This window comes from Myotis myotis, unplaced genomic scaffold, assembly GCF_014108235.1.
Source record: "Myotis myotis isolate mMyoMyo1 unplaced genomic scaffold, mMyoMyo1.p scaffold_m19_p_3, whole genome shotgun sequence".
Classification (NCBI taxonomy): Eukaryota; Metazoa; Chordata; class Mammalia; order Chiroptera; family Vespertilionidae; genus Myotis; species Myotis myotis.
Genome location: NW_023416335.1, coordinates 105,133,252 through 105,159,867, shown reverse-complemented (window position 1 = coordinate 105,159,867; position 26,616 = coordinate 105,133,252). Strand labels below are relative to the sequence as shown.

Below are 26,616 nucleotides of genomic sequence, written 5' to 3'. Positions count from 1 at the left end.
TTATCTCAGAAAGGAACTCCATATTTTTTTGATATCACTCTCCAATTCCCCTATTCCCCTCAGCCGTAAGCAACCACTAATATGCTGACTGTCTATACAAATTTGATTATTCTAGATATTTCATATACATTGACTCTGTTAAAAATTAAATTTATTGGGGTAACAGTTGTTAGTAACATTATATAAGCTTCAGGTATATAATTTTATAATACATCATTATATTACACTAGAGGGCCGGTGCACAAAAATTTGTGCACTCCGGGGGGGGGGGGGGTGTCCCTCAGCCCGGACTGTGTCCTCTCGCAGTCTGGGACCCCTCGGGAGATAATGACCTGCTGACTTAGGCCTGCTCCTAGGTGGCAGAGGGCAAGCCCAATGCCTAAGTGCAGCCCCTGGTTGGGCTCAGAGCAGGGCCGATTGGGGAGTTGGGGTGCTACCCCTGTCATGCACAGAGCAGGGCAGATCGGAAGGTTGTGATGCCACCCTCAGTCACGCTAAGGGTAGGGCCGATTGGGGGGTTGGGGCACCGACCCCTGTCACACTCAAGGCAGGGTTGATGGGGAGGTTGCAGTGCCACCCCCTGTCACGCACAGAGCAGGGCCAATCAGGTGGGTTGGGGCTCCGTACCCTATCACGCACAGAGCAGGGTCAATCAGGGTGTGGAGGAGCTCCCCTCTGTCACTCACAGAGTAGGGCCAATAGGGGAGTTGGGGCACCGCCCCCTGTCACACACAGAGCAGGGCGGATCAGGGGGTTGGGGCGACGCACCCTGTCTCACTCAGGGCAGGGCCGATGGGGAGGTTATGGCTCTACCCCGTCACAGAGTAGGGCCCGTTGGGGGGGGGGAGGGTTGGGGCACCGCACCCTGTCACAGAGCAGGGCGGATCAGGGGGCTGGGGCGCTGCACCCTGTCACACACAGAGCTGCAAGGCGATCAGGGGGTTGGGGAGCTCCCCCTTATCAGGCACAGAGCAGGGACAATCAGGGGGTTGGGGTGCCTTCCCCAGTCACGAACAGAGCAAGGTGGATAGGGAGGTTGTGGCCCCGCCCCCGGTCACACACAGAGCCTCAGGGCGATCAGGGGGTTTGGGCGTTGCCCCCTGTCACGCTGATCCCGGTGCTGGGAGGCATATTACCCTTTTACTATGTAGGATAGAGGCCTGGTGTACGGGTGGGGGCTGGCTGGTTTGCCCTGAAGGGTGTCCTGGATCAGGGTGGGGGTCCCCACTGGGGTGCCTGGCCAGCGTGGGTGAGGGGGTGATGGCTGTTTGCAGCTGGTCACACCCCCTTCAGGGTGGGGGTCCCCACTGGGGTGTCTGGCCAGTCTGGGTGAGGGGCTGAGGGCTGTTTTCAGGCTGTCGGGTGACTGAAGCTCCCAACCGCTCCTTTTGTTCTTTTTCTTTTTATTCTGGGCCAGCTTTAGCTCTGAGGCTTGGCTCCAGCTCTTAGGCCTCGGCTGCTGAAAGCAGGTATCTGGTTTGTTTGTGTTCTATAATCGAAACACTGTTTCAACTCCAGCTCTGAGATCCCGGCTGGCTGAAAGCAGGTTTCTGGGGTTTTGTTTAGCTTCGATATTTGTAACAATATTTCAAACTGCAAACTCAGAGGCCGGCAGCGGCAGGCGGGGAACGTTGGAGTCCTCCGTCACTGAAGCAAGCAAGCTTCATGTTTGCTTCACGCTGCCTGGCTGCCGGCCGCCATCCTGGCTGGCAGTTAATTTGCATATTGCCCCGATTAGCCAATGGGAAGGGTAGCGGAGGTCCAGCTAATTACCATGTTTCTCTTTTATTAGATAGTATTGTGTGCTCACTACTCAAAGTGTAGTCTCCTGTCATTATCATATATATATATATATATATTTATATATATATATATATATATATTCTATATAATAAAAGAGAAGCATGTAAATTGACTGTCCCTCTGCTACACTCACCAGCCAATCAGGAGTGAGTATGCAGATTAACCTGAGAAATATGGCCGGTTAATTTGCATACACAGGCACCAAAGTGTACTGGGTCCTGGGAACATCCTCTGAGTGGCTGATGGCCCAGAACGCCTCTAACCACTCCAGGCCTATGGGCACAGGTGCCAAGCAGATGTTCCCACCCTGTGGCTGCTTGTGCGTCCACCGGCGCCCTGGGTCCACGCCCCCCAGCCCAATGCCCACAATGCAGGGCTGCTGGCCTGGGGGGCATGCCCCTGGTGGAGGCAGCTGCTGTGCGTGGACCGGAGCCTTCACACTCCCACAAGCCCAATGCCCACAACGCAGGGCTGGCTGCCGGCCTTGGGGGTGTGCCCCCCTGTGGCAGGGACACGCCCTTAGCCCAGTGGACACAATGCAGGGTGTCCTCTGCGCATGAGCTACAGAGAAAAACACCTTCTCTTTTTAAAAAAATATATTTTATTGATTTTTTACAAAGAGGGGAGAGGGATATACAGTCAGAAACATTCATGAGAGAGAAACATCGATCAGCTGCCTCCTGCACACTACCCATTGGGGATGTGCCCCCAACCAAGGTACATGCCCTTAACAGGAATCAAACGTGGGACCCTTCAGTCTGCAGGCCGACGCTCTATCCACTGAGCCAAAGCAGTTCGAGCGTAAACACCTTTTCTGACCGCTCATTGGCTAAGCTCCCTGTATTCTGCCACTTGCAGTGTTCTTGGTAACTTAGGTTATATGAATCCAAGAAGGTGATCTAGGGTTTTTCCACCTCACTCCTGGAGGAAAAAACCAAGGTCCGCTGCTGGAGGGGCTAAGAAATGTCATACCCTAACCAGTTTGGCTCAGTAGATAGAGCCTCAGGCTGCTGACCGCAGGGTCTGGGTTCGATTATGATCAAGGGCATGTACCTAAGTTGCAGGCTCCTCCCTGGCTGGGGCCCAGGTCAGAGCTCATGCAGGGGGCAACCAATCAAAGTGTCCCTCCCATTGATGTTTCTCTCTGTCTCTCCCCCTCTCTTCCACACTCACTAAAAAATCAATGGAAACATATCCTCAGGTGAGGATAAAAAAAGAAAGAAAAAAAGAAATGTTATATCCTATGAAAGACATATCTTGAAAATGCCTAAAGAAAGTTGTCATTTTTTCATGGTGAAGGTACTGGAGTCTGTGTTGATGAAAACACCTTGGCGGCTGCGGTGGCTGGCAGGGCCCTGATCAGCTCGGTCATCTCCCCCAGAAGGAGGCCAGACTGTGGCTTAGACCTGCTCCCAGTCTGTGAGAGGGGGCAGGCTGGGCTGAGGGAAACCCCTTCCCCAGTGCATGAATTTTGTGCACCGGGCCCCTAGTATATATATTGTTTTTTAGAATTTTATTTATTGACTAGAGCAGTGATGGTGAACCTTTTGAGCTTGGCGTGTCAGCATTTTGAAAAACCCTAACTTAACTCTGGTGCCGTGTCACATACAGAAATTTTTTGATATTTGCAACTATAGTAAAACAAAGATTTATATTTTTGATATTTATTTTATATATTTAAATGCCATTTAACAAAGAAAAATCAACCCCAAAAATGAGTTCGCATGTCACCTCTAACACGTGTGTCATAGGTTGGCCATCACTGGACTAGAGGCCCGGTGCATGAAATTCATGCACTGCGGGGGGCTGGGAGGTGTCCCTCGGCCCAACCTGTACCCTCTCCAATCTGGGATACCTCAGGGGATGTCCAACTGCCGGTTTAGGCCCGATCCCACAGGGGTTGTCAGTTGGACATCCTTCTTACAATCTGGGACTGCTGGCTCCCAACTGCTTGCATGCCTGCTTGCCTCATTGCTCCTAACTGCTTCTGCCTGCCAGCCTGATCACTCCCTAACCACTCCCCTGCCAGCCAGATTGACAACTAACTGCTCCCTGCCATCCTGATCACCCCCAACTGCCGTCCCCTGCTGGCACGATCGCCCCCAACTGCCCTCCCCTGCTGGACTGGTTGCCCCTAACTGCCCTGCCCTGCTGGTCCATTTGCCCCTAACTGCCCTCCTCTGCCGGCCTGGTCCCCCCCAACTGCCCTCTTCTGCCAGTCTGGTCGCCCCTAACTCCCTCCACTGCAGGCCTGTTTCCCCCCAACTGCCCTCCCTTGCAGGCCCAGTCACCCCCATCTGCCATCTCCTGCCAGCCCAATTGCCCCCAACTGCTCTCCCCTGCTTGCCTGGTCACCCCCAACTGCCCTACCCTGCTGGCCTGGTGGCCCCTAACTGCCCTACCCTGCCAGCCATCTTTGTGCAAGGGTGTGACAGTCAATTTGCATATTAGCTCTTTATTATATAGGATTTTTAGAGAGAGGAAGGGAAAGAGAGAGAAACATCAATTTGTTGTTTCACTTATTCGTGGATTTTTTGGTTGTTTCTTTTATTTTTTAATTGAGTTGTTTTAGAGATAGGGGAAGGGAGAGAGATAGAGACATTGATTTGTTCCACTTATTTGTGCATTCATTGGTTGATTAGTGTATGTGTCCTGACCAGGGATCGAGCCCCCAACCTTGATATATGGGACAACCCCGTAAACAACTGAGCTACCCAGCTAGGGCCCCATTATATAGTTGATGCTCCTTATCCTCTTTATTCTCCCTACATTCCCCTTTTTCTTTGGTAACCACCATAATGTCTATGAATTCGTTTTGTTTGTTTGTGTATAGGTTTCTGCTTTATATCCCACACTAGTGGCCTGGTGCATGAAATTTATGCATGGGGGCAGGGGTTCCCTTAGCCCAGCCTGCACCCTCTCCCATCAGGGACCCCTTGGTGGGATCGGGTCTAAAATGGCGGTCGGACATACCTCTCGCATTCTGGGACCACTGGCTCCTAACCGCTCACCTGCCTGCCTGCCTGACCACCCCAACCTCTCTGCCTACTTGCCTGATTGCCCCTAACTGCCCTCCCTTGCCAGTCTGATCTTGCCCCCAACTGCCCTCCCCTGCCGGCCTGATCTTGCCCCTTAACTGCTCTCTCCTGCTGGCCTGGTTGCCCACAACTTCCCTCCCCTGCCAGCCTGATCTCACCCCCAACTGCCCACCCCTGCCGGCCTGATCTCGTCCCCAACTGCCCTCCCCTGCCGGCCTGATCTCGCCCCCAAACTGCTCTCCCCTGCCGGCCTGATTGCCCCAACTGCCCTCCCATGTCAGCCTGGTTGCCCCCAACTGCCCTCCCCTGCCAGCCTGATCACCCCTAACAGCCTCTGCCTCAGCTCCCACCACCATGGCTTTGTCCAGAAGGAAGTCAGATGTCCAGAAGATGGCCGGTCGACCTGGTCTAATTAGCATATTACCCTTATAATAGAATAGATTGATTATATAGGATAGAATTTCTTAAATGGCAGGGGCGTGGGGGGAGCCTTTTTCATCAGTAGGAGATGGTCTTGGCAGACAAAAACACATAATCCATCTATCTGGACTGATAGCCAGCCATATGCACTATACTGCCAAACCTGTCATTAAAAAGTTGAACCGCTTTCTTACACCTTACACCAAACAGCTGTTTCGCTTAAAAGCCCTCCTCAGCCCCCACCTTAGGTTCTGCCTTTGCACTTCACCCAGATTAGGTTTTGATTGGTCGGTTTCTATGCCAGTCAGTGTCAAAAGCTCCGCCTCCTAGGCAGCCATTGGCTTCTCACACTTCACCCATATTTGGTTCTGATTGGTCGGTTTCTATGCCAGTTGGCGTCAAAAGCTCTGCCTCCTAGGCAGCCATTAGCTACTTACACTTCACCTAGATTTGGTTCTGATTGGTCAGTTTCTATGGCAGTCAGCATCTCTGGGCCTATCTCTGGGCCTGATCAGAGAGGCGGTGCTTATCAGCAGTCCCAGCGGAGGCCCAAGAGAAAGAGAGGCGTGGCTGCTGGCCCGGCCCAGAGCGAAAGAGAGAGGCAAGTGCTGAACAACAGCTGCCATGGAGACTACAGATCAGACCCTGCTTCTCTCGCCAGGCCTCTCTCCTGGCCTGATCCGCAGCCCCCTCCACAGTCAGTGCTGGGTCGGGGCACCTGCAGCGGCGGCAGTCAGTGCTAGGTTACCGCAACCCAGCACTGACTTCTGGTTGGTCGAGTCTTCGGTCATTTTATATGTTACGGACCCTGGGTTTTTATGTATTAGGATATGAGTGAAAATATATGATTCTTGTTCTTTTCCATCTGAATTATTTCGCTTAACATGATACTCTTTCACACATGTTGTTGCAAACAGCAGCATTTCATCCTTTTGTATGGCTGAGTAGTATTTAATTGTCCCAATAGTTATTCAGTAGCATATTGTTTAATCTCCACATATTTGTGGTTTTTACAGGTTTTTTTCTTGTAGTTAACTTGCAATTTATTATTGTTGTGGTTGAAGAATATGCTTGGTATTATTTCAGTCTTAAATGTTTTGAGACTAGTTTTGGTTCCAAGTGCACTTGAGAAGAATATATATTCTGTTATCTTGGGTTGGAAAGCTCTGTAAATATCAACTATGTCTATTTGGTCTAATGCAGCGGTTCTCAACCTGTGGGTCGCGACCCCTTTGGGGGTCGAATGACCCTTTCACAGGGGTCACATAAGACCATCGGAAAACACATATATAATTACATACTGTTTTTGTGATTAATCACTATGCATTAATTATGTTCAATTTGTAACAATGAAATTGGGGGTCACTACAACATGAAGAACTGTATTAAAGGGTCGAGGCATTAGGAAGGTTGAGAACCACTGGTCTAATGTGTCATTAAGTCCAATATTTTCTTACTGATTTTCTATGTCAATTATTTATTCACTAGTAGCCCTGCGCATGAATCAATTATTTATTCACTAGTAGCCCTGCGCCAGTAGCTCGCTGCCTCCCTTCAGTAGCTCTCCACCTGCTGCCCCGCCCTCCTGTGGCTCCCCCCTGTCCTTCCTCCCTCCCCACACCGCCCCCTCTCATAGCTCGTTGCCGCCCTCCTGCCTGTAACTCTCTGCCACCCGCTTGTAGCTCGCTGCCCCACCCTCCTGCTGATCCGTGATCCAGTTGTTACGTGGTCGGTTGTTATGTTTCACGGCATAATGACCATTTGCATATTACATCTTTATTATACAGGATTGCTGTCAGTGGGGTATTCAGGTCCCCTAATATAATTGTGTTGTTGTTGTTGTTGTTGTTTTAGCTTCTCCCTTTAGGTCTATTAGTAATTACATATATATTTTGGTACTCACAAGTTGGGGGCATTTATTAAGTGCTATGTATTCTTGATGAATTGGCCCCCTTTATGTACATTTTTGTCTCTTGAAATCTGTTTTTCTGATATAAGTATGGCTATACCAACTTTTCTCTGGATTCCATTTGTTTAGAGTATTGTCTTCCACTCCTTTGCTTTGAGTCTGTTTTTATAGCTGAGGTGAGTCTCCTGAAGGCAACATATAGCTGGGTGATATTTTGTAACCCATCCTGCTAATCTTTGCCTTTTGATTGGTTAATTCAGTCCATTTATATTTAGGATTTACATCTATTTTACCTTTAGTTTTCAGGTTGCTCTGTGTTTCCACTGTTTATTTTTCCTTTTTTCCTCCCTGCTCTTTTAGTTTGGTTGTTCCTATGATTTTTCTCCATTTCCTTATTCTTTGTGCTACATGCCTCAATTCTGGATTTTTATTTTGTGGTGACCATTAGATTTATGTAAAAGGAGATTCATGCATACAATAGTCTTGTTTCTTCTAATTGTGTCTTATCTTTATTCACCAGTGTATGTTCATTACCTTTTCCACTCCCATTTGTTTTTGTCATATACCTTTTTTATGTTCATTTCCAAATTTCAGAAGTTACTGTCTTTTGAAATATATATTTTTAATTTTTAAATTGCAGTTGACATTTAATATTTTATAGTTACAGGTGGAGAGCACAGAGGGTTAGACATTTGTGTAACTTATGAAGTGATCCCCCTGATAACTCTAGTAGTAGCTACCTGAATCATACATAGGTATTATAATACTATTGACTATATTCTCTATTCTGTACTTTCCATCTTTATGAAAATTTGTAACTGTCAGTTTGTACTTAATCCCTTCCCCCTTTTTACTCAGCTTCCTAACCCCACTCCTATCTGGCAACCTTAGTTTGTTCTCTATGTCTATGAGATTGTTTTTGTTTTTGTTGTTGTTGTTAATCTTTACCCAAGGATATTTTCCCATTCATTTTTAGAGAATGGAAGGGAGGGGGAGAGGCAGAGAGAGAGAGAAACATGTTTCTTTGTTTCCTCTTTTTACTTGCTTTCCTGTGTTTGTTTCTTTATATAAGATAGATCTGCTACATCTTTCAGTCTTATTATTACATAGTAGGTATCCTGTGGGGCCCAGTATTAGAGACTCCTTTGAGGACTGTCCATGACTACAGAGGATGGGCTCTTATCCAGGTGCTGACCTTACAGAGGGAGATTAGCTTTAGCAGGGCTCTGATGCCTGTTGATTCCACCCTTTGGGTGTGCCATTTGTGGAGCTCATTGGGTGGTGCTCTGGTGTGGTCTGAATCCAGCCAGTGGGTGTATTGGCTCTGGGGTCTCCTGGGTGGGGCTCTGGTGGAGGACCATCTGAGCTACTGCCTGTGCCTGGCTCCAGGCCACCTAATAGGAGCTACAAAGTGAGCTGCAGTTGATAGCTGCCTGTGCTGGCCTTGGAGGCACTTGGGAGAGGCTATACTGAAAACCTAGGCCAGCTGCCACTAGTGTTGGGCTTGGGACCACTTAGCAAGAGGTACAGGGCATGCTGAGGCCATCCTCTATTTTTTTGAGGATTGTGGACTTTTGAGAGATTTTTGGAAAGTCCACATGTAGCATGGGTTGAGGCAGGCTCCTTGTGAAGAACAGCTATTGAAAGAGATTCAGCCTTGTGTGTGAGTTGGGTGGAGAGGGGGTCTCAAGGAGTCAGCAGGATGGAGGAGTGGTGTTAGACAGTTTCATGGAGTGTCAGATTTGGCACTGGATTGCACCGGCTGTATAGGGGGAAGAAGGTTCAACAAAGGAACAATGGTGCCTGGCTGCCCACTGGGTGGGAGGAGAGCTCAACAATGAAACAATGGCCCTTGCCAGCGCTTCTCTCCTTCCAGGCCTCACCCAGAAGTCAGACAATTTAGTTCATCCCCATATGTCCTTGGAGATTTGAGCTCCCGTCCTTTCTCTGGAGCTTAGTGCAAGTATTTGTGAACAAGTGAGTGTGTGTGTAGAATCTTTTAGAGTAATGCCTGAATCTCCAGCAGTCCTCTTTCTTCGGCCACAATCTGTGTTGGTTTTTACAGCCAGATATGGGAGGATGCCAAAATATCCTTCCTTTTTTTTTTTTTTTTTTTTTTTTTTTTTAACGAATGAGGCAATTTATTAACCCGGCATTTGTTCTAATACTTCTTGTTGGCAGCTGCCACCTGCCCCGCGATTCTGTTCAGATCTCTGTCTCTGAGGTGTCAATTTGCGGCCCCCGTCCTGATCCCTTTTCACCATTTTCAGCCCCTCCAGGACTTGGAGGACCCTGCGGTCCACACACTTAGAGCCTCTGCTAAAGTGGCTGGGCATGACATCATTTCTCTGTCATCCTCCATAGATCTTGGTCATGGAGCCAACCCAGCTCCTTCCCCAAGGTACAGGTGCTGCGCTATGGAAGCAGCTCGTGTATAGAACCAATTGTCGTTGTAGGGAGCAAGGTCTTTATGCTTGGCCAGTTTGACAGTGTCCACCCATTCAGGGACTTTCAGCTTCCCGGACTTTTTGAGGAAGGCTGCCAGAGCTCTTAACGAACTCCTGCTGGTTCATGTCTTTTACAGTAACTCTGGGCATTGTGCAGCCTCGGTGCTGCCAGCCAGGGGAACAGTCTTCCCAATTCTTGACTGCCACACATGAGTATGGAACCAATCCATTTCATGTGTTCTCCCCTCCCACCTGTATTGATGTGGGTTCTTCTTTATATCCTTAGTTATAGGAGTTCTTTTTATCTATTTTTCAGATGCTTCTCAGGGATGGTTGTTTATTATAATCTAGTTGGGTTTTTTTGGATGTGGTCATGGAAGGAGGCAAGTACAACATTTACCTACCCCACCAATTAAAACATTCTTTAGCTGAAACCGGTTTGGCTTAGTGGATAGAGCGTCGGCCTGTGGACTGAAAGGTCCCAGGTTCGATTCCAGTCAAGGGCATGTACCTTGGTTGTGGGCACATCCCCAGTAGGAGATGTGCAGGAGGCAGCTGATCGATGTTTTTCTCTCATCAATGTTTCTAACTCTCTATCTGTCTCCCGTCCTCTCTGTAAAAAAAAAAATCAATAAAATATATTTTTAAAAAACCCAAAACATTCTTTAAAAATATGTTTTTATTGATTTCAGGAGAGGAAGGGAGCAGGGGGGATGGAAACATCAATGATGAGACTCATTGATTGGCTGACTCCTGCACACCCCCTACTGGGGATCAAAACTACAACCTGGGCATATGCTGTAACCAGGAATCAAACCATGATCTCCTGGTTAATGGGTTGACCCTCCACAAACCATTGAGCCACACCAGCAGGCCCACCAGTTCTTTTTAAATACTTTCCTCCCTTAACCTGTATGTTATAATTAAGAATTTTGTATCCTCTTCTGAAATAGAGTTGCAAATTCCTGCTTCTGTCCATTTGTTTATCTTACAGTTTTGTGTTCTTTTTTGTTTTTGTTTTAGGTAGAAGAGCTCCTTTCAACATTTCTTGTAATGCAGGTCTTGTGTGGATAAATTTCCTCAGCTTCTGTATGTCTGGAAAAGCCTTTATTTCTCCTTAACATCTAAAGGTTAAATTTTCTGGATGTATTATCCTTGGCTGATGATTTATCTCTTTCAATAATTTGAATATTTGATTCCCCTCTCTCATTGCTTGTAGGGTTTCTCCTGAAAAATCTGATGATAATCTAATGGGGTTCTCTTTGTTTAAAGTATGTTTTTGTTTTTTAGAGAGAGGGAGAGGGACAGGGAAAAAGAGAGAGAAACATAATGGGCATCATCAATCGGCTGCCTTATGCATGCCCCCCCCTCCCCCCACTGGGGATCAAGCCCACAATCTGTCCATGTGCCCTGACCAGGATTCGAACCAGGGACCTCTTGGTTCCTGAACTGATGCTCAACCGCTGAGCCACACTGGCCGGGCAAATGGGTTTTTCTTTATAGGTTACTATCTTCTTTATCCTGGCTGCCTTGAGGATTCTTTCTTTATCATTAATTTTTGACATCTTTAATATCCTGTGCCTTGGAGAAGGCTTTTTTTGGATTGAGATAATTAGGTATTCTGTTAGTTTCTCAGATTTGAGGTTCCAGCTTTTTCCAGTTTGGGAAGTTCTCATCGATTATTTGGTTGATTTTGGCTCTCTTTTTCATTCTCCTTCTCATACGCATTATTGTTATATTGCTCTTTCTAATGGAGTCAGGAGTTCTCAGCGAGTTATTTCATTTTCTTAAACCTATCAGTTCTCTCCTTTCACCTGAGTAATTTCTAGATTTCTATTTTTAAGATCACTAAATCTGTCTTCCATCTGTCCTGCTCTGTTTCTCAAGCTCTCTGATTCATTTAGAAACGAAGGTACTATTATTTTACACAATCTCCTGTATCTTGCTTATTTCTCTGAAAGTAAATCTTGGTGATTGGACAGTAAACAATCTAATATATTTAACCAGTCCCAAGCCTTATGCTATTTATAAATAATGCTTCAATGATTTTTCTGTCCATATGTTGCCACACACACACACACACACACACACAGGCCCACTTATTTTCATATAATTACTTCTAAAACCCCAAGTCAGTAATTTTCAACCTTTTTAATCTCATGCCCACATAAATTAATTACTAAAATTCTGTGGCACACCAACAATACATTTTTTTGCTGATCTGACAAAAAAAAAATAGGTATAATTTTGATTCATTCACCCCAGACAAATATTGTTGTGTTGGCTATTGTCATTTTTTCATTTGACAATCTAAGGGAAAAGAGGTGAGTGCCTCTGACTAAATAGTCAGATATTTCATGTTTTAAAAATTCTGCTTTATACCACTGTGCATACTGTTGAAAATCCCTGCTATAAGGTATAAAACCTATATGCATTATTCACAAAAATTCTAGTAGGGATCAATGATTTATTTCCCTTATTGTAATAAGAATGAAATTTCATAATGATGCATCTGAGTATGAGTTTCTAGTACTTGAACTAATAAAATAAATTGTAAGTATTTAACTTTGTGTTTTTATTCTCTCATCTTTACATTGAAGATTTTGGTGCCTCTGGTTTTGCTACAACAAATGCTTTTGGAGTTGACAAGGCGTGGTCAAGAGCCTTTGAGTACATTGCTGCAGTTTGGTGTGACATATCTGGAAGACTATGCAGCAGAGTACATCATCCAGCAAGGTGGCTGGGTATGAGCTCTATTTTTTTTTTTAAATCATTATTGAAAGTGTTACATATGTCCCGTTTTTCCCTCATTCACCCCTTCTAGCATGCCCCCGCCTCCCGCCCCAGACCTTCACCACCCTATTGTCTGTGTACATGAGTTATGCATATATGCATATAAGTTCTTTGGTTGATTACTTCCCACCTACCCACCCTCCCCTACCTTCCTTCTGAGATTCTACAATCTGTTCCATGCTTCCATGTCTCTGGATCCACTCAGTTCATCAGTTTATTTTGTTGATTAGACTCCACATATGAGTGAGTTATGTGATACTTACCTTTCTCTGACTGGCTTATTTCACTAAGTACAATACTCTTCAGGTCCCTCCATGCTGTCTCAAAGGGTAAGAGATCCTTCTTTTTTACTGATACACAGTATTCCATGGTATAAAGGTACCACAGGTTTTTTATCCACGCATCTACTGATGGGCACTTGGGCTGTTTCCAGATCTTAGCTATTATAAATTGTGCTGCTATATTCCTTCTGATTGGTGTTTCAGGTTTCTTAGGATATATTTCCAGAGGTGGGATCACTGGGTCAAATGGTAGTTCCATATTTAATTTTTGAGGAAACTCCATACTGTTTTCCATAATGGCTACACAATTCTGCATTCCCACCAGCAGTGTACTAGGGTTCCCTTTTCTCCACTTTGTTGCCAGCACTTGTCATTTGTTGATTTGTTGATGATAGCCTTTCTGACAGTTGTGAGGTGACACCTTGTTGTCATTTTAATTTGCATCTCTCTGATGATCAGTGACTTTGAGCATTTTGTCATGTTTCTTGGCCTTCTGTGTGTCCACTTTGGAGAAGTGTCTATTTAGGTCCTTTGCCATTTTTTAATTGGATTATCTTTCTTTTGTTAAATTGTATGAGTTCCTTATATATTTTGGATATTAACCCTTTATCAGTTGTGACATTGCCAAATATGTTCTCCCATACAGTGGGCTCCCTTTTCATTTTGTTGATGGTTTCTTTTGCTGTGCAGAAGCTTTTTATTTTTTTTTTATTTTTATTTTTTTTTCATTCCCCCTCTTTTTTTTTTATGGGATTTTTTTTAAATTAAATCTTTATTGTTCAGATTATTACATTTGTTCCTCTTTTTTCCCCCCATAACTCCCCTCCTCCCAGTTCCCGCCCCACCCTCCGCCCTCACTCCCCACCCACTGTCCTCATCCATAGGTGCAGGATATTTGTCCAGTCTCTTCCCGCATCTCCCACACCCCTTTCCCCCCCAAGAATAGTAAGTCCATTCCCTTTCTATGTCCCTGATTCTATTATGATCACCAGTTCATTCTGTTCATCAGATTATTTATTCACTTGATTCTTAGATTCACTTGTTGATAGATGCATATTTGTTGTTCATAATTTGTATCTTTACCTTTTTCTTCTTCTTCCTCTTCTTAAAGGATACCTTTCAGCATTTCATATAATACTGGTTTGGTGGTGATGAACTCCTTTAGCTTTTCCTTATCTGTGAAGCTCTTTATCTGACCTTCAGTTCTGAATGATAGCTTTGCTGGATAAAGTAATCTTGGTTGTAGGTTCTTGGTATTCATCACTTTGAATATTTCTTGCCATTCCCTTCTGGCCTGCAAAGTTTCTGTTGAGAAATCAGCTGACAGTCGTATGGGTACTCCCTTGTAGGTAACTGAGTTTCTTTCTCTTGCTGCTTTAAGATTCTCTCTTTGTCTTTTGCTCTTGGCATTTTAATTATGATGTGTCTTGGTGTGGTCCTCTTTGGATTCCTTTTGTTTGGGGTTCTCTGCGCTTCCTGGACTTGTAAGTCTATTTCTTTGACCAGGTGGGGGAAGTTTTCTGTCATTATTTCTTCAAATAGGTTTTCAATATCTTGCTCTTTCTCATCTTCTGGCACCCCTATAATTCTGATGTTGGTACGCTTGAAGCTGTCCCAGAGGCTCCTTACACTATCTTCGTATTTTCGGATTTTTTTTTCATTTTGCTTTTCTGGTTGGGTGTTTTTTGCTTCTTCGCATTTCAAATCTTTGCCTTGATTCTTGCGCTCCTCTGGTCTGCTGTTGGGAGTCTGTATAGTATTCGTTATTTCAGTCCGTGTATGCTTAATTTCTAGTTGGTTCTTTATCATAACATCGAGGGTCTCATTAGATTTCTTGAGGATCTCACTACATTTATCGATGGCTTCTAGACAGTTCTTAAGAGACCTTAAAAGTGTGGTTCTGAACTCAATATCCTCCATTGACAGTTTTGTCCTGTTTCTTTGTCTCTGCATTTTTTATGCTTTCTTGGTGCACCCCCTAGTGGTCTTTATGCGCAGTTTTGTTGTAGTTAAGCCTTGATTGTTGTCGGCAGTACTGGGGGTGATTTGACCTCCAGGCTAACTGGCTATGAGAGTCCGCTGTGTCTGCAGTGGGAGAGCTTCTGTGCTGGATCTCTAGGGCGGTGCTAATCTAGCCTTTGCCTGAGGCTATCCGGCAAATGGTTCTGCTCAGGGCTTGGGCGGGGCCGGACCCCGGGGATCTACAGGGTGGGCCGGAGCTAGCAGTTATGGCTGCTCTCAGTTCCGTCCCTAGGGGCTCTGCGTCACAGAGTCCCAGCAACCGCTGCAAACCTCGGAGAGAAAGCTGCCTTCGAGTTCTGACCGAAGCCAGACAGTCCCGCTTCTCCCATTTGAGTCTGGATCCCTAGAGACTCGCCCGGATCTGGAGCTCAGAGTCTGAAACTCCCTCCTGATTGAAAACAACAACCGCGCCCTCCGCCGCCAGCCCGCTCCACGTGCGCACTCTGCACCTGAGTATTTCACTTCAGCACTGTGCCTCCTCTGAGTGTGGGTATGATATTCTCTTTCCTCCTAGTTGTAGAATTTCCACTCAGCCAGCCTTCCTGTGGTTCTGGATGATGTCCGTTCCGTCTTTTAGTTGTTTTTTGAAGTGGTTGTTCGAGGCAGCAATCTCCGGCGTTAACCTATGCCGCCATCTTGGTTTCTCCCCCCGCTTTTTATTTTGATGTAGTCCCATTTGTTTATTTTCTCCTTAGTTTCCCTTATCTGTAAACATATTGCTCCAAGAGATGTCTGAGATTTTGCTGCCTGTGGTTTCTTCTAGGATATTTATGGTTTCACGACTTACATGTAAATCTTTTATCCATTTTGAATTTATTCTTGTGTATGCTGTAAGTTGGTGGTCTAGTTTTAGTTTTCCACTTGTATCTGTCCAATTTTCCAATGCCATTTATTGAAGAGACTGTCTTGACTCCATTGTATTTTCTTGCCTACTTTGTCAAATTTTAATAGAGCGTAATTGCTTGGTTCAATTTCTAGGGTCTCTGTTCTGTTCAATTTATCGATATGCCTGTTTTTGTGCCAATACCAGTCCTATGAACTTCCTCGCAGAAGTGCTATAACTGTCCCATAAATTTGGGTTGTTATATCTTCATTTTCATTTGTTTCCAGAAAGTTTTTTATTTCTTTTTTGATCTCATTGGTAACTCATTCATTGTTTAATAATATGCTATTTAGCCTCCTTGGGTTAGAATGTTTTGGGATGTTTTTACTGTAGTTGATTTTAATTTCATTCCATTGTGATCTAAGAAGATTCTTGATATGACTGCAATATTCTTCTTTTTTAAAAAATTTAAATTCTTTTTTGTTTAAAGTATTACATATGTCTCCTTTTCCACCCATTCGTCTCTCCCCATCCACTCCACTCCCCAGCACATGCCCTTTCCCCCCTAATGTCTCTATCCATTGGTTATGCTTATATGCATGCATATAAGTCCTTTGGTTGATCTCTTCCCACCCTCTCTTTCCCTGCCTCCCCTCTGAGGTTTGATATCTGTTCGATGCTTCTATGTCTCTGAATCTATTTTTTTTAATTAAATCTTTATTGTTCAGATTATTACATTTGTTCCTCTTTTTTTCCCCCCATAACTCCCCTCCTCCCAGCTCCCGCCCCACCCTCTGCCCTCACTCCCCACCCACTGTCCTCTTCCATAGGTGCACGATTTTTGTCCAGTCTCTTCCCGCATCTCCCACACCCCTTTCCCCCCCAAGAATAGTCAGTCCATTCCCTTTCTATGTCCCTGATTCTATTATGATCACCAGATTATTTATTCACTTGATTCTTAGATTCACTTGTTGATAGATGCATATTTGTTGTTCATAATTTGTATCTTTAACTTTTTTTTTCTTCTTCCTCTTCTCAAAGGATACCTTTCAGCATTTCATATAATACTGGTTTGGTGGTGATGAACTCCTTTAGCTTTTCCTTATCTGTGAAGCTCTTTAACTGACCTTCCGTTCTGAATGATAGCTTTGCTGGATAAAGTAATCTTGGTTGTAGGTTCTTGGTATTCATCACTTTGAATATTTCTTGCCATTCCCTTCTGGCCTGCAAAGTTTCTGTTGAGAAATCAGCTGACAGTCGTATGGGTATTCCCTTGTAGGTAACTGGGTTTCTTTCTCTTGCTGCTTTTAAGATTCTCTCTTTGTCTTTTGCTCTTGGCATTTTAATTATGATGTGTCTTGGTGTGGTCCTCTTTGGATTCCTTTTGTTTGGGGTTCTCTGCGCTTCCTGGACCTGTAGGTCTATTTCTTTCACCAGGTGGGGGAAGTTTTCTGTCATTATTTCTTTAAATAGGTTTTCAATATCTTGCTCTCTCTCATCCTCTGGCACCCCTATAATTCTGATGTTGGTGCGCTTGAAGCTGTCCCAGAGGCTCCTTACACTATCTTCATATTTTCGGATTCTTTTTTCATTTTGCTTTTCCAGTTGGGTGTTTTTTGCTTCTTCGCATTTCGAATCTTTGACTTGATTCTTGCGCTCCTCTGGTCTGCTGTTGGGTGTCTGTATAATATTCTTTATTTCAGTCAGTGTATGCTTAATTTCTAGTTGGTTCTTTATCACAACATCGAGGGTCTCATTAGATTTCTTGAGGATCTCACTACATTTATCGGCGGTCTCACCAGTCTTTTCGAGGGCCTTACTAAGTTTATCGGCAGCTTCTAGACAGTTCTTAAGAGACCTTAAAAGTGTGGTTCTGAACTCAATATCCTCCATTGACAGTTTTGTCCTGTTTCTTTGTCTCCGCATTTTTTATGCTTTCTTGGTGCACCCCCTAGTGGTCTTTGTCCGCAGTCTTGTTGCCTTTAAGCCTTGATTGATGTTGGCAATACCGGGGTGATTTGACCTCCAGGCTAACTGGCTATGAGAGTCTGCTGTGTCTGTAGTGGGAGGGCTTCTGTGCTGGATCTCTAGGGCAGTGCTAATCTAGCCTTTGCCTGAGGCTATCCGGCAAATGGCGCTGCGCAGGGCTTGGGCGGGGCGGGTCCCCGGGGATCTACAGGGCGGGCGGAACAAGCAGTTATGGCGACTCTCAGCTCCTTCCCCAGGGGCTCTGCCTCTCAGAGCCCCAGCAATGGCTACAAACCTCGGAGAGAAAGCTGCCTTCGAGTTCCGACCGAAGCCAGACAGTCCCGTTTCTCCCGTTTGAGTCTCGGTCCCCAGAGACTCGCCCGGATCTGGAGCTCAGAGTCTGAAACTCCCTCCCCATTGAAAACAACAACCGCGCCCTCCGCCGCCAGCCCGCTCCGCGCGCACACTCCGCACCTCAGTATTTCACTTCAGCACTGTGCCTCCTCTGAGTCTGGGTATGATATTCTCTTTCCTCCTAGTTGTAGAATTTCCACTCAGCCAGCCTTCCCGTGGTTCTGGGTGATGTCCGTTCTGTCCTTTGGTTATATCTCTGAAGTGGTTGTTTGAGGCAGCGATCTCCGGCGTTAACCTATGCCGCCATCTTGGTTTCCCCTCTCTCTGAATCTATTTTTGTACATCAATTTATGTTGTTTATTTATTCCATATTCGTTTATTTTTAGATTCAATTATTGAAAGGTATGTATTTTTTGCCATCTAGTTGTTCATATTCTTTACCTTTTTCCTTTTCCTCTTCTTCCTCTTCTTAAGGAATAACCTTCAACATTTCATATAATACTGGTTTGGTGGTGATAACTCCTTTAGCTTTTTCTTGTCTGTGAAGCTCTTTATCTGACCTTCAATTCTAAATGATAGCTTTGCTGGGTAGAGTAACCTTGCTTTAGGTCCTTGCTATTCATCACTTTGAATATTTTTGCCTCTCCCTTATGGCCTGCTTAGTTTCTGTTGAGAAATCAGCTGACAGTCCTATGGGTACTCCCTTGTAGGTAACTAACTGCTTTTCTCTTGTTGCTTTTAATATTCTTTCTTTGTCTTTAGCCCTTGGCATTGTAATTATGATGTTTCTTGGTGTGGTCCTCTTTGGATTTCTTTTGTTTGGGATTCTCTGTGTTTCCTGGATTTGTAAGTCTATTTCAGTGGTTCTCAAGCTTCCTAATGCCGCGACCCTTTAATAGAGTTAGTTCCTCATGTTGTGGTGACCCACAACCATAAAGTTATTTTCGTTGCTACTTCATAACTGTAATTTTGCTACTGTTATGAATCGTAATGTAAATATCTGATATGCAGGATGTATTTTCATTGTTACAAATTGAACATAATTAAAGCATAGTGATTAATCACAAAAACAATATGTAATTATATATTATGAAATATTTATTTCTAATTACAAATAAGTGAAATTTTGTCTTGAAGCATGGTGTAGCATGGGTAACAGCCTTAATATAACAACAGTAAACTACATTGCTACATTTTGCGACAGTATGCGTAAAAAGCCAACATCAGTGTGAAGGTTGAGGTTGCTTCTTTCTCAGCAGATCAGAAATTCTCAGGGCAGTCTTTGCAAAAGCACAGCGAAGATCATCTTCCACAACAAGTCTACTTCTGTATTTAGACTTGATACCCAACAAGCTTGAAAACCCTGTTTCACAAAGATATGTTGTTGGAAATGGAAGAAAAAGGCACAACACAGTCTCAGACAGAACAGGATATGACTACAAACACTTGATCCAGAATTTTGTAACTGGCATTGTAGAGAAATCAGTTCTCGCTGCATCGTTGTTAATAAGTTCAATGAACTCCTCTTGTGCTGTCTCAGGAACATCTTCAACTTGGACTGTGAATGGGCTTCTGGCAAGTGCAAATGGGGTGTCAGGTAGATTTGGAAAGTACGATGAAATTTCGTCTGCAAGCAGGTGCAAGTGTTCTTTCACAGAAATTGTCATCATAATCCTTTTGTCTGGTTCAATGTCATGTTCCTCAAAGAAAGCAGATAAGGTAGGCAACATGTAAATTTTATTTTCATCCAATTTTTTTTCCCAAAGCTGAAGTTTCATTTGGAATGATTGGATCTTTTCAGACAAATCGAGGCATGTTGCATTTGGTCCTTGCAGTGATAAATTTAACTCATTCAAGATGGCAAAGATGTCAACCATGTAAGCTATTTTCTGCAGTTCACCTTTATCGCCGAAAAGTACTTCGAACAGCGGTCTTGCTTCTGATTAAAAAACGTTTTGAGTTCATCACGAAGCTCAAAAACACGTTTTAAAATTTTTCCTCTCAACAACCATCTCACTTCAGTGTGAAATAGCAGAGCATTGTTTGGTGCATCCAACTCATTACATAGTTGCAAAAACAGTTGATTTTTTAAGTCCTCGCCTTTACAAAATTGACACAACTTATGATGCTTTTCATCACTTCTTGTAACTCTTGTGGCTGCTTCTTCGTTGCTAATATTTGCCGATGAATCATACAGTGAGTTCCGATGACTTTTGGTGACTCATTCAGTACCAAACATTGAAATCCAGATCGACATCCTAGCATAGCTGAGCACCATCTGTGCAAACACCACAAACCTTTTCCCAAGAGATCTTATGCTCTTTCAGAAATGAACCAACTGTGTCAAAAACATCACGTGCAGTAGTAGAAACGTCAAGAGGTTTGCAAAAAAGAAACTCATCTTTAAAGTCGCCATCATTAATATACCTCACGTAAACCAGAAACTGTGAACAGTTTGCACCGTCTGTAGATTCATCAAGCTGGATACTAAATATTGGAAGTGTAGCAGATTTAATTTCCTGGATTGCCTGATCAAGAATATCAGCAGACATGTCATCTATTCTTCTGCGGACAGTGTCGTTAGATAAGGAAATTGCACTCAATTTCGTAACAAATTCGTCTCCAATCATAACTCGAACAATGTTTTTGGCTGCTGGCAACAGTAAATCCTCAGCAATGGTGTGAGGTTTCATAGCTCTGGCAATTCTGAGTGCCACCAAATATGAAGCTTCAACGGCTGCTACGTGTTGTTCATGGTACTTGCCACCAGTGTCAAGTCTGGCTTTCTTGAGTCCATCATCTTTGCTTCTAAAATAGTTGGTATCCTTGCCGGTAAAGCTCGGATGCTTGCTATCAAAATGGCGTTTTAGTTTGTTCGGCTTCATAGATTCGGCTGATAGAACTTCACAACAAATAACACATTGCGGTTTCTCAATTCCTGCTATAATTATTGAGGTAAAACCACACTGTAAAAAATCCTCACTATATTTTCTTTTCTTTTTTTTTTTTTTTAATTTTTATTGCTTAAAGTATTACAAAGGGTATTACATATGTGTCCATTTTATCCCCCCGCCCTAGACAGTCCCCTAGCCTCCCCTATCCCCCAATGTCTTATGTCCACTGGTTATGCTTATATGCATGCATACAAGTCCTTTAGTTGATCTCTTACCCCCCTACCTCCTGCCCCGCAACCCTCCCCGGCCTTCCTGCTGCAGTTTGACAATCTGTTTGAGGCAGCTCTGCCTCTGTATCTATTATTGTTCAAAAGTTTATAATGGTCTCTATTATCCATGAATGAGTGAGATCATGTGGTATTTTTCCTTCATTGACTGGCTTATTTCACTTAGCATAATGCTCTCCAGTTCCATCCATGACGTTGCAAATGGTAAGAGTTCCTTCCTTTTTAGAGCAGCATAGTATTCCATCGTGTAGATGTACCACAGTTTTCTAATCCATTCATCTACTGATGGGCACTTAGGCTGTTTCCAGATCTTAGCTATGGTGAATTGTGCTGCTATGAACATAGGGGTGCATATATCCTTTCTGATTGGTGTTTCTGGTTTCTTGGGATATATTCCTAGAAGTGGAATCACAGGGTCAAATGGGAGTTCCATTTTCAGTTTTTTAAGGAAACTCCATACTGTCTTCCATAGTGGCTGCACCAGTCTGCATTCCCACCAGCAGTGCACAAGTGTTCCTTTTTCTCCACATCCTCTCCAGCACTTGTCGTTTGTTGATTTGTTGATGATAGCCAGTCTGACAGGTGTGAGATGGTACCTCATTGTTTTGATTTGCATCTCTCGGATGATTAGTGACTTTGAGCATGTTTTCATATGTCTCTTGGCTTTCTGAATGTCCTCTTTTGAAAAGTGTCTATTTAGGTCCTTTGCCCATTTTTTGATTGGATTGTTTATCTTCTTTTTGTTAAGTTGTATGAGTTCCCTATAAATTTTGGAGATTAGGCCCTTATCAGATATGACATTGGCAAATATGTTTTCCCACACAGTGGGTTTTCTCGTTGTTTTGTTGATGGTTTCTTTTGCTGTGCAGAAGCTTTTTATTTTGATGTAGTCCCATTTGTTCATTTTCTCTTTCGTTTCAAGTGCCCTAGGAGCTGTATCAGTGAAGAAATTGCTTCGGCATATGTCTGAGATTTTGTTGCCTTTGGATTCTTCTAGAATTTTTATGGTTTCCTGTCGTACATTTAAGTCCTTTATCCACTTTGAGTTTATTTTTGTGTATGGTGTAAGTTGGTGGTCTAGTTTCATTTTCTTGCATATATCTGTCCAATTTTCCCAACACCATTTATTGAAGAGACTATCTTGGCTCCATTGTATGTTCTTGCCTCCTTTGTCAAATATTAATTGAGCATATTGGTTCGGGCCGATTTCTGGGCTCTCTATTCTATTCCATTGATCTATATGCCTATTCTTGTGCCAGTACCAGGCAGTTTTGAGAACAGTGGCTTTGTAATACATCTTGATATCTGGTATTGAGATCCCACCTACTTTGTTCTTTTTCAGGATTGCTGCAGCTATTCGGGGTCTTTTTTTATTCCAGATGAATTTTTGGAGAGTTCGTTCTAGATCTCTGAAGTATGCCATTGGTATTTTAATGGGAAGTGCATTGAATTTATAGATTGCTTTGGGTAGTATGGACATTTTAATGATGTTGATTCTACCAATCCATGAACACGGTATGTTCTTCCATCTGTTTATGTCTTCCTCTATATCATTTTTCAACGTCCTGTAGTTTTCTGAGTAGAGGTCTTTTACCTCTTTAGTTAAGTTTATTCCTAGGTAGCTTAATTTTTTTGGTGCGATGGTAAACGGGATTGTTTTTATAATCTCTCTTTCTGAAAGTTCACTATTGGTGTATAGAAATGCCTCGGATTTCTTGGGGTTAATTTTGTATCCTGCTACATTGCCAAATTCATGTATTAAGTCCAGTAGCTTTTTGATGGAGTCTCTAGGGTTTTGTATGTATAATATCATGTCGTCTGCAAATAAGGACAGTTTTACTTCCTCTTTTCCAATTTGGATGCCTTTTATTTCTTCTTCTTGCCGAATTGCAATGGCTAACACTTCCAGTACTATGTTGAACAGGAGTGGTGAGAGGGGGCATCCCTGTCTTGTTCCTGTTCTTAGGGGGAATGGTGTTAGTTTTTGTCCATTGAGTATGATGTTGGCTGTGGGCCTGTCATATATGGCTTTTATTATGTTGAGGTATGATCCTTCTACTCCCACCTTGCTGAGAGCTTTTATCAAAAATGGGTGTTGAATTTTGTCAAATGCTTTTTCTGCATCAATTGATATGACCATGTGGTTTTTTTCTTTCAATTTGTTTATGTGATGTATCACGTTTATTGATTTGCGGATATTGTACCATCCTTGCATCCCTGGGATAAATCCTACTTGGTCATGGTGTATGATCTTTCTGATGTACTGCTGGATCCGATTTGCTAAGATTTTGTTGAGGATTTTGGCATCTATGTTCATGAGGGATATTGGCCTGTAATTCTCTTTCATTGTGTTGTCTTTACCTGGTTTTGGTATTAGGGTGATGCTGGCTTCATAGAATGAGCTTGGAAGTGTTCCTTCCTCTTGAATTTTTTGTAGTAGTCTGAGGAGGATAGGTTTCAGTTCTTCCTTGAATGTTTGGTAAAACTCCCCTGTGAAGCCGTCTGGTCCTGGGCTTTTGTTTGCTGGAAGCTTTTTGATGACTGCTTCAATTTCTTCCATAGTTATTGGCCTGTTGAGATTTTTAGATTCTTCCTGATTGAGTTTTGGAATGTTGTATTTTTCTAGGAATTTGTCCATTTCCTCCAGGTTGTCTAGTTTGTTGGAGTAGAGCTGTCCATAGTATTTTTTAACAATCATTTGTATTTCTGTGGGGTCTGTTGTTATTTCGCCTCTATCGTTTCTGATTTTGTTTATTTGGGTCCTCTCTCTTTGCTTCTTGGTGAGTCTGGCTAGAGGTTTGTCAATCTTGTTTATCCTTTCAAAAAACCAGCTCTTGGTTTCATTGATTTTCTGTATTGTTTTTTTGGTCTCTATGTCATTTATTTCTGCTCTAATCTTTATTATCTCCTTCCTTCTGCTCACTCTCGGGTTTTCTTGTTGCTCTCTTTCTAATTCTTTGAGTTGTAGAGTTAGATGATTTACTACCATTTTTTCTTGTTTTTTGAGATAGGCCTGTAGAGCTATAAACTTCCCTCTCAGGACTGCTTTCATTGTGTCCCATAGGTTTTGGATTGTTGTGTTTTCATTGTCATTAGTTTCCAAGATGTTTCGAATTTCTTCTTTGATTTCATTGGTAACCCAATCAATATTTAATAGCATGCTATTCAGCTTCCAGGTGTTTGAGTATTTTGGGTTGTTTTTATTGTAGTTTATTTCTAATATTATGCCATCGTGGTCTGCGAAGACGCTTTTTATGATTTCAATCTTCTTGAATTTGGGGATACTTTGCTTGTGACCCAATATATGGTCTATTTTTGAATATGTCCTATGAGCATTTGAGTAGAATGTATATTCCCTGGCTTTCGGGTGAAGTGTTCTGAAGATGTCTATTAAGTCCATCTGATCTAGTGAGTCATTTAGGATTGCTGTATCTTTGCTGACTATTTGTCTAGAAGACTTATCCAGTGCTGTCAGTGGTGTATTAAAGTCCCCTACAATGATTGTATTGTTGTCGATCTCTCCTTTGATATCCTCCAGGAGTTTTTTTATGAATTTGGGTGCTCCTGCATTGGGTGCATATATGTTTACCAGGGTTATATCTTCTTGTTGTATTGATCCCTTTAGTATTATGAAGTGGCCTTCCTTATCTCTTGTTATGGCCTTCACTTTGAGGTCTATTTTGTCCGATATAAGTATTGCTACCCCAGCTTTCTTTTCCTTTCCATTTGCCTGAAAGATATTTTTCCATCCTTTCACTTTCAGTCTGTGTGAGTCCCTTCTAATGAGGTGGGTTTCTTGTAGACAGCAGATGTATGGGTCATGTTTTTTTATCCATTCAGCCACTCGATGTCTTTTGTTTGGAGCATTTAGTCCGTTTACGTTTAAAGTTATTATTGAAAGGTACTTGTTTGTAGCCATTTCTGTTTTTGTGTGGCTGTTTTCTTTCTGAGCTTTTTATTTCTTATTTTTATACCAGTCCCTTTAGCATTCCTTGCATTGCTGGCTTGGTGGTGATAAACTCCCTTAGCCTTTTTTTGTCTGTGAAGCTTCTTGTTTCCCCTTCAAGTTTGAATGATAGCCTTGCTGGATAGAGTATTCTTGGATTCAGTCCTTTGCTTTGCATCACTTTGTAAATTTCCGTCCATTCTTTTCTGGCCTGATGTGTTTCTGTTGAGAAATCATTTGACAATCTAATGGGAGATCCCTTGTATGTAACTTTCCGTCTCTCTCTTGCAGCCTGTAAGATTCTCTCTTTGTCCTGAACATTTGCCATGGTAATTATGATGTGTCTTGGTGTGGGTCTTTTTGGGTTCACCTTGTTTGGGACTCTCTGGGCTTGTGTGACTTTTTTCTTCCCCACCTCAGGGAAGTTTTCTGATATTATTTCTTCTAATAGGTTTTCTAATCCTTGTTCATCCTTCTGTTGTTCTGGTACCCCTATTATTCGTATGTTGTTTCGTTTCATGTTGTCCCAAAGCTCCCTTAGGCTCTCCTCCTGTCTTTTCATTTTTTTCTCCAATTGCAGTACAATTTGGGTGTGTTTTGCTTCCTTGTCTTCTAAATCACTAATTCGGTCCTCCGCTTCTCCTAGTCTACTGTTGATACTTTCAATGGAGTTTTTCATTGCAGCTATATCACTCTTCATTTCTTCTTGGGTCTTACTTAAGTTGTTGATTTTTTCATCTGTTTCTTCTAGCTTCTTGGAGAGGTTGTCGATTTTTTCCTCCATCCGGTTTATGCACTCTAGGACCCTTATTCTGAATTCTTTTTCTGTCATGTTGCATGCCTCTGTATTACTTAGCTGCTTTTCTGGAGAGTCCTCCTTCTCTTTCCTTTGGGGGTTTCTTTGTCTACCCATGTTTGATCTCGCTGACATATCTAGACGTTGAGTCGTTTAGTGGCTGCTCCCTTGGTGGCAGTGACTCCTTGGTCTGTGGTTGCTCTTCGGGCGGTTGCGGTAGCAGCTGCTCTTCAGTTGGCAGCAGCTCCTCTGGTGGGTGCTGTTCACAGCTGTGGTGGCTCTTCTGGCTGGTGGAGCAAGGTTTCACGTACAGCTGCTGTTCCTCAGCAGAGGGTGTGGTGCTCAGGAGGTTGCTGTTGCTTGGATCTGCTGCGTTGATTTAAAGGCACAAAATACAACACAACAAGGCACCACGTACCAGGCACTATGCACAAATATATTCACGATATGAATAACCCCAAATAAAGGTGACCACCTGAATTAAGAGAATTAGGGGATAAGGAAGAAAGAAGAGAAAAAGAGAAAAGAGAAAAAAGAAAAGAAAATTAGGGACCAAAAAAAGGAGTGCAAAAATGAAATTGGGAAAAAGGAGGGGGGAAAATAAAAGCGAGAAAAGAAAAGAAAAGAAAAATAAAGAGCGAAAAGAGAGAATGAAGTGGAAGAGGGGAAGAGACTTTTTTATATGAGGAGAATACTCCTATAGAACAGCCATTAATCCCAACAAATTCCAGCAACAGCTCCCTGGAGATGAATGCAAACTAGAAACAACCAATAATATAATGATGAAAATAGAATGGAGAACACTAATCCCAAAATAAAATAAAGAGAAAAGAAA

At 43.2% G+C, this 26,616-nt stretch overlaps 1 protein-coding gene and 1 pseudogene across 19 annotated transcripts in view; one reads left to right on the top strand and one right to left on the bottom strand.

Annotated features, from left to right (window-relative positions):
• Window positions 1-26,616, top strand: part of BCL2L13 (BCL2 like 13) — a 231,199-nt gene that overhangs the window by 111,400 nt on the left and 93,183 nt on the right. For 14 of the 19 annotated variants that reach the window (XR_004966422.1, XR_004966421.1, XR_004966423.1 and 11 more), the window contains one exon: window positions 12,218-12,361. The exons of 1 other annotated variant lie outside the window; for it this stretch is intronic. Coding sequence is in view for 15 of the 18 variants with exons in the window: in XM_036301930.1 (XP_036157823.1) it covers window positions 12,218-12,361 (144 nt within the window). In the remaining 3 variants the exon portion in view is untranslated. Of the gene's footprint in view, window positions 1-10,639; window positions 10,748-12,217; window positions 12,368-26,616 lie in introns of those variants that run through there. 4 more of the 19 variants (XM_036301932.1, XM_036301924.1, XM_036301925.1 and 1 more) reach the window with 4 other exon arrangements.
• Window positions 9,332-9,767, bottom strand: LOC118652074 (annotated as a pseudogene).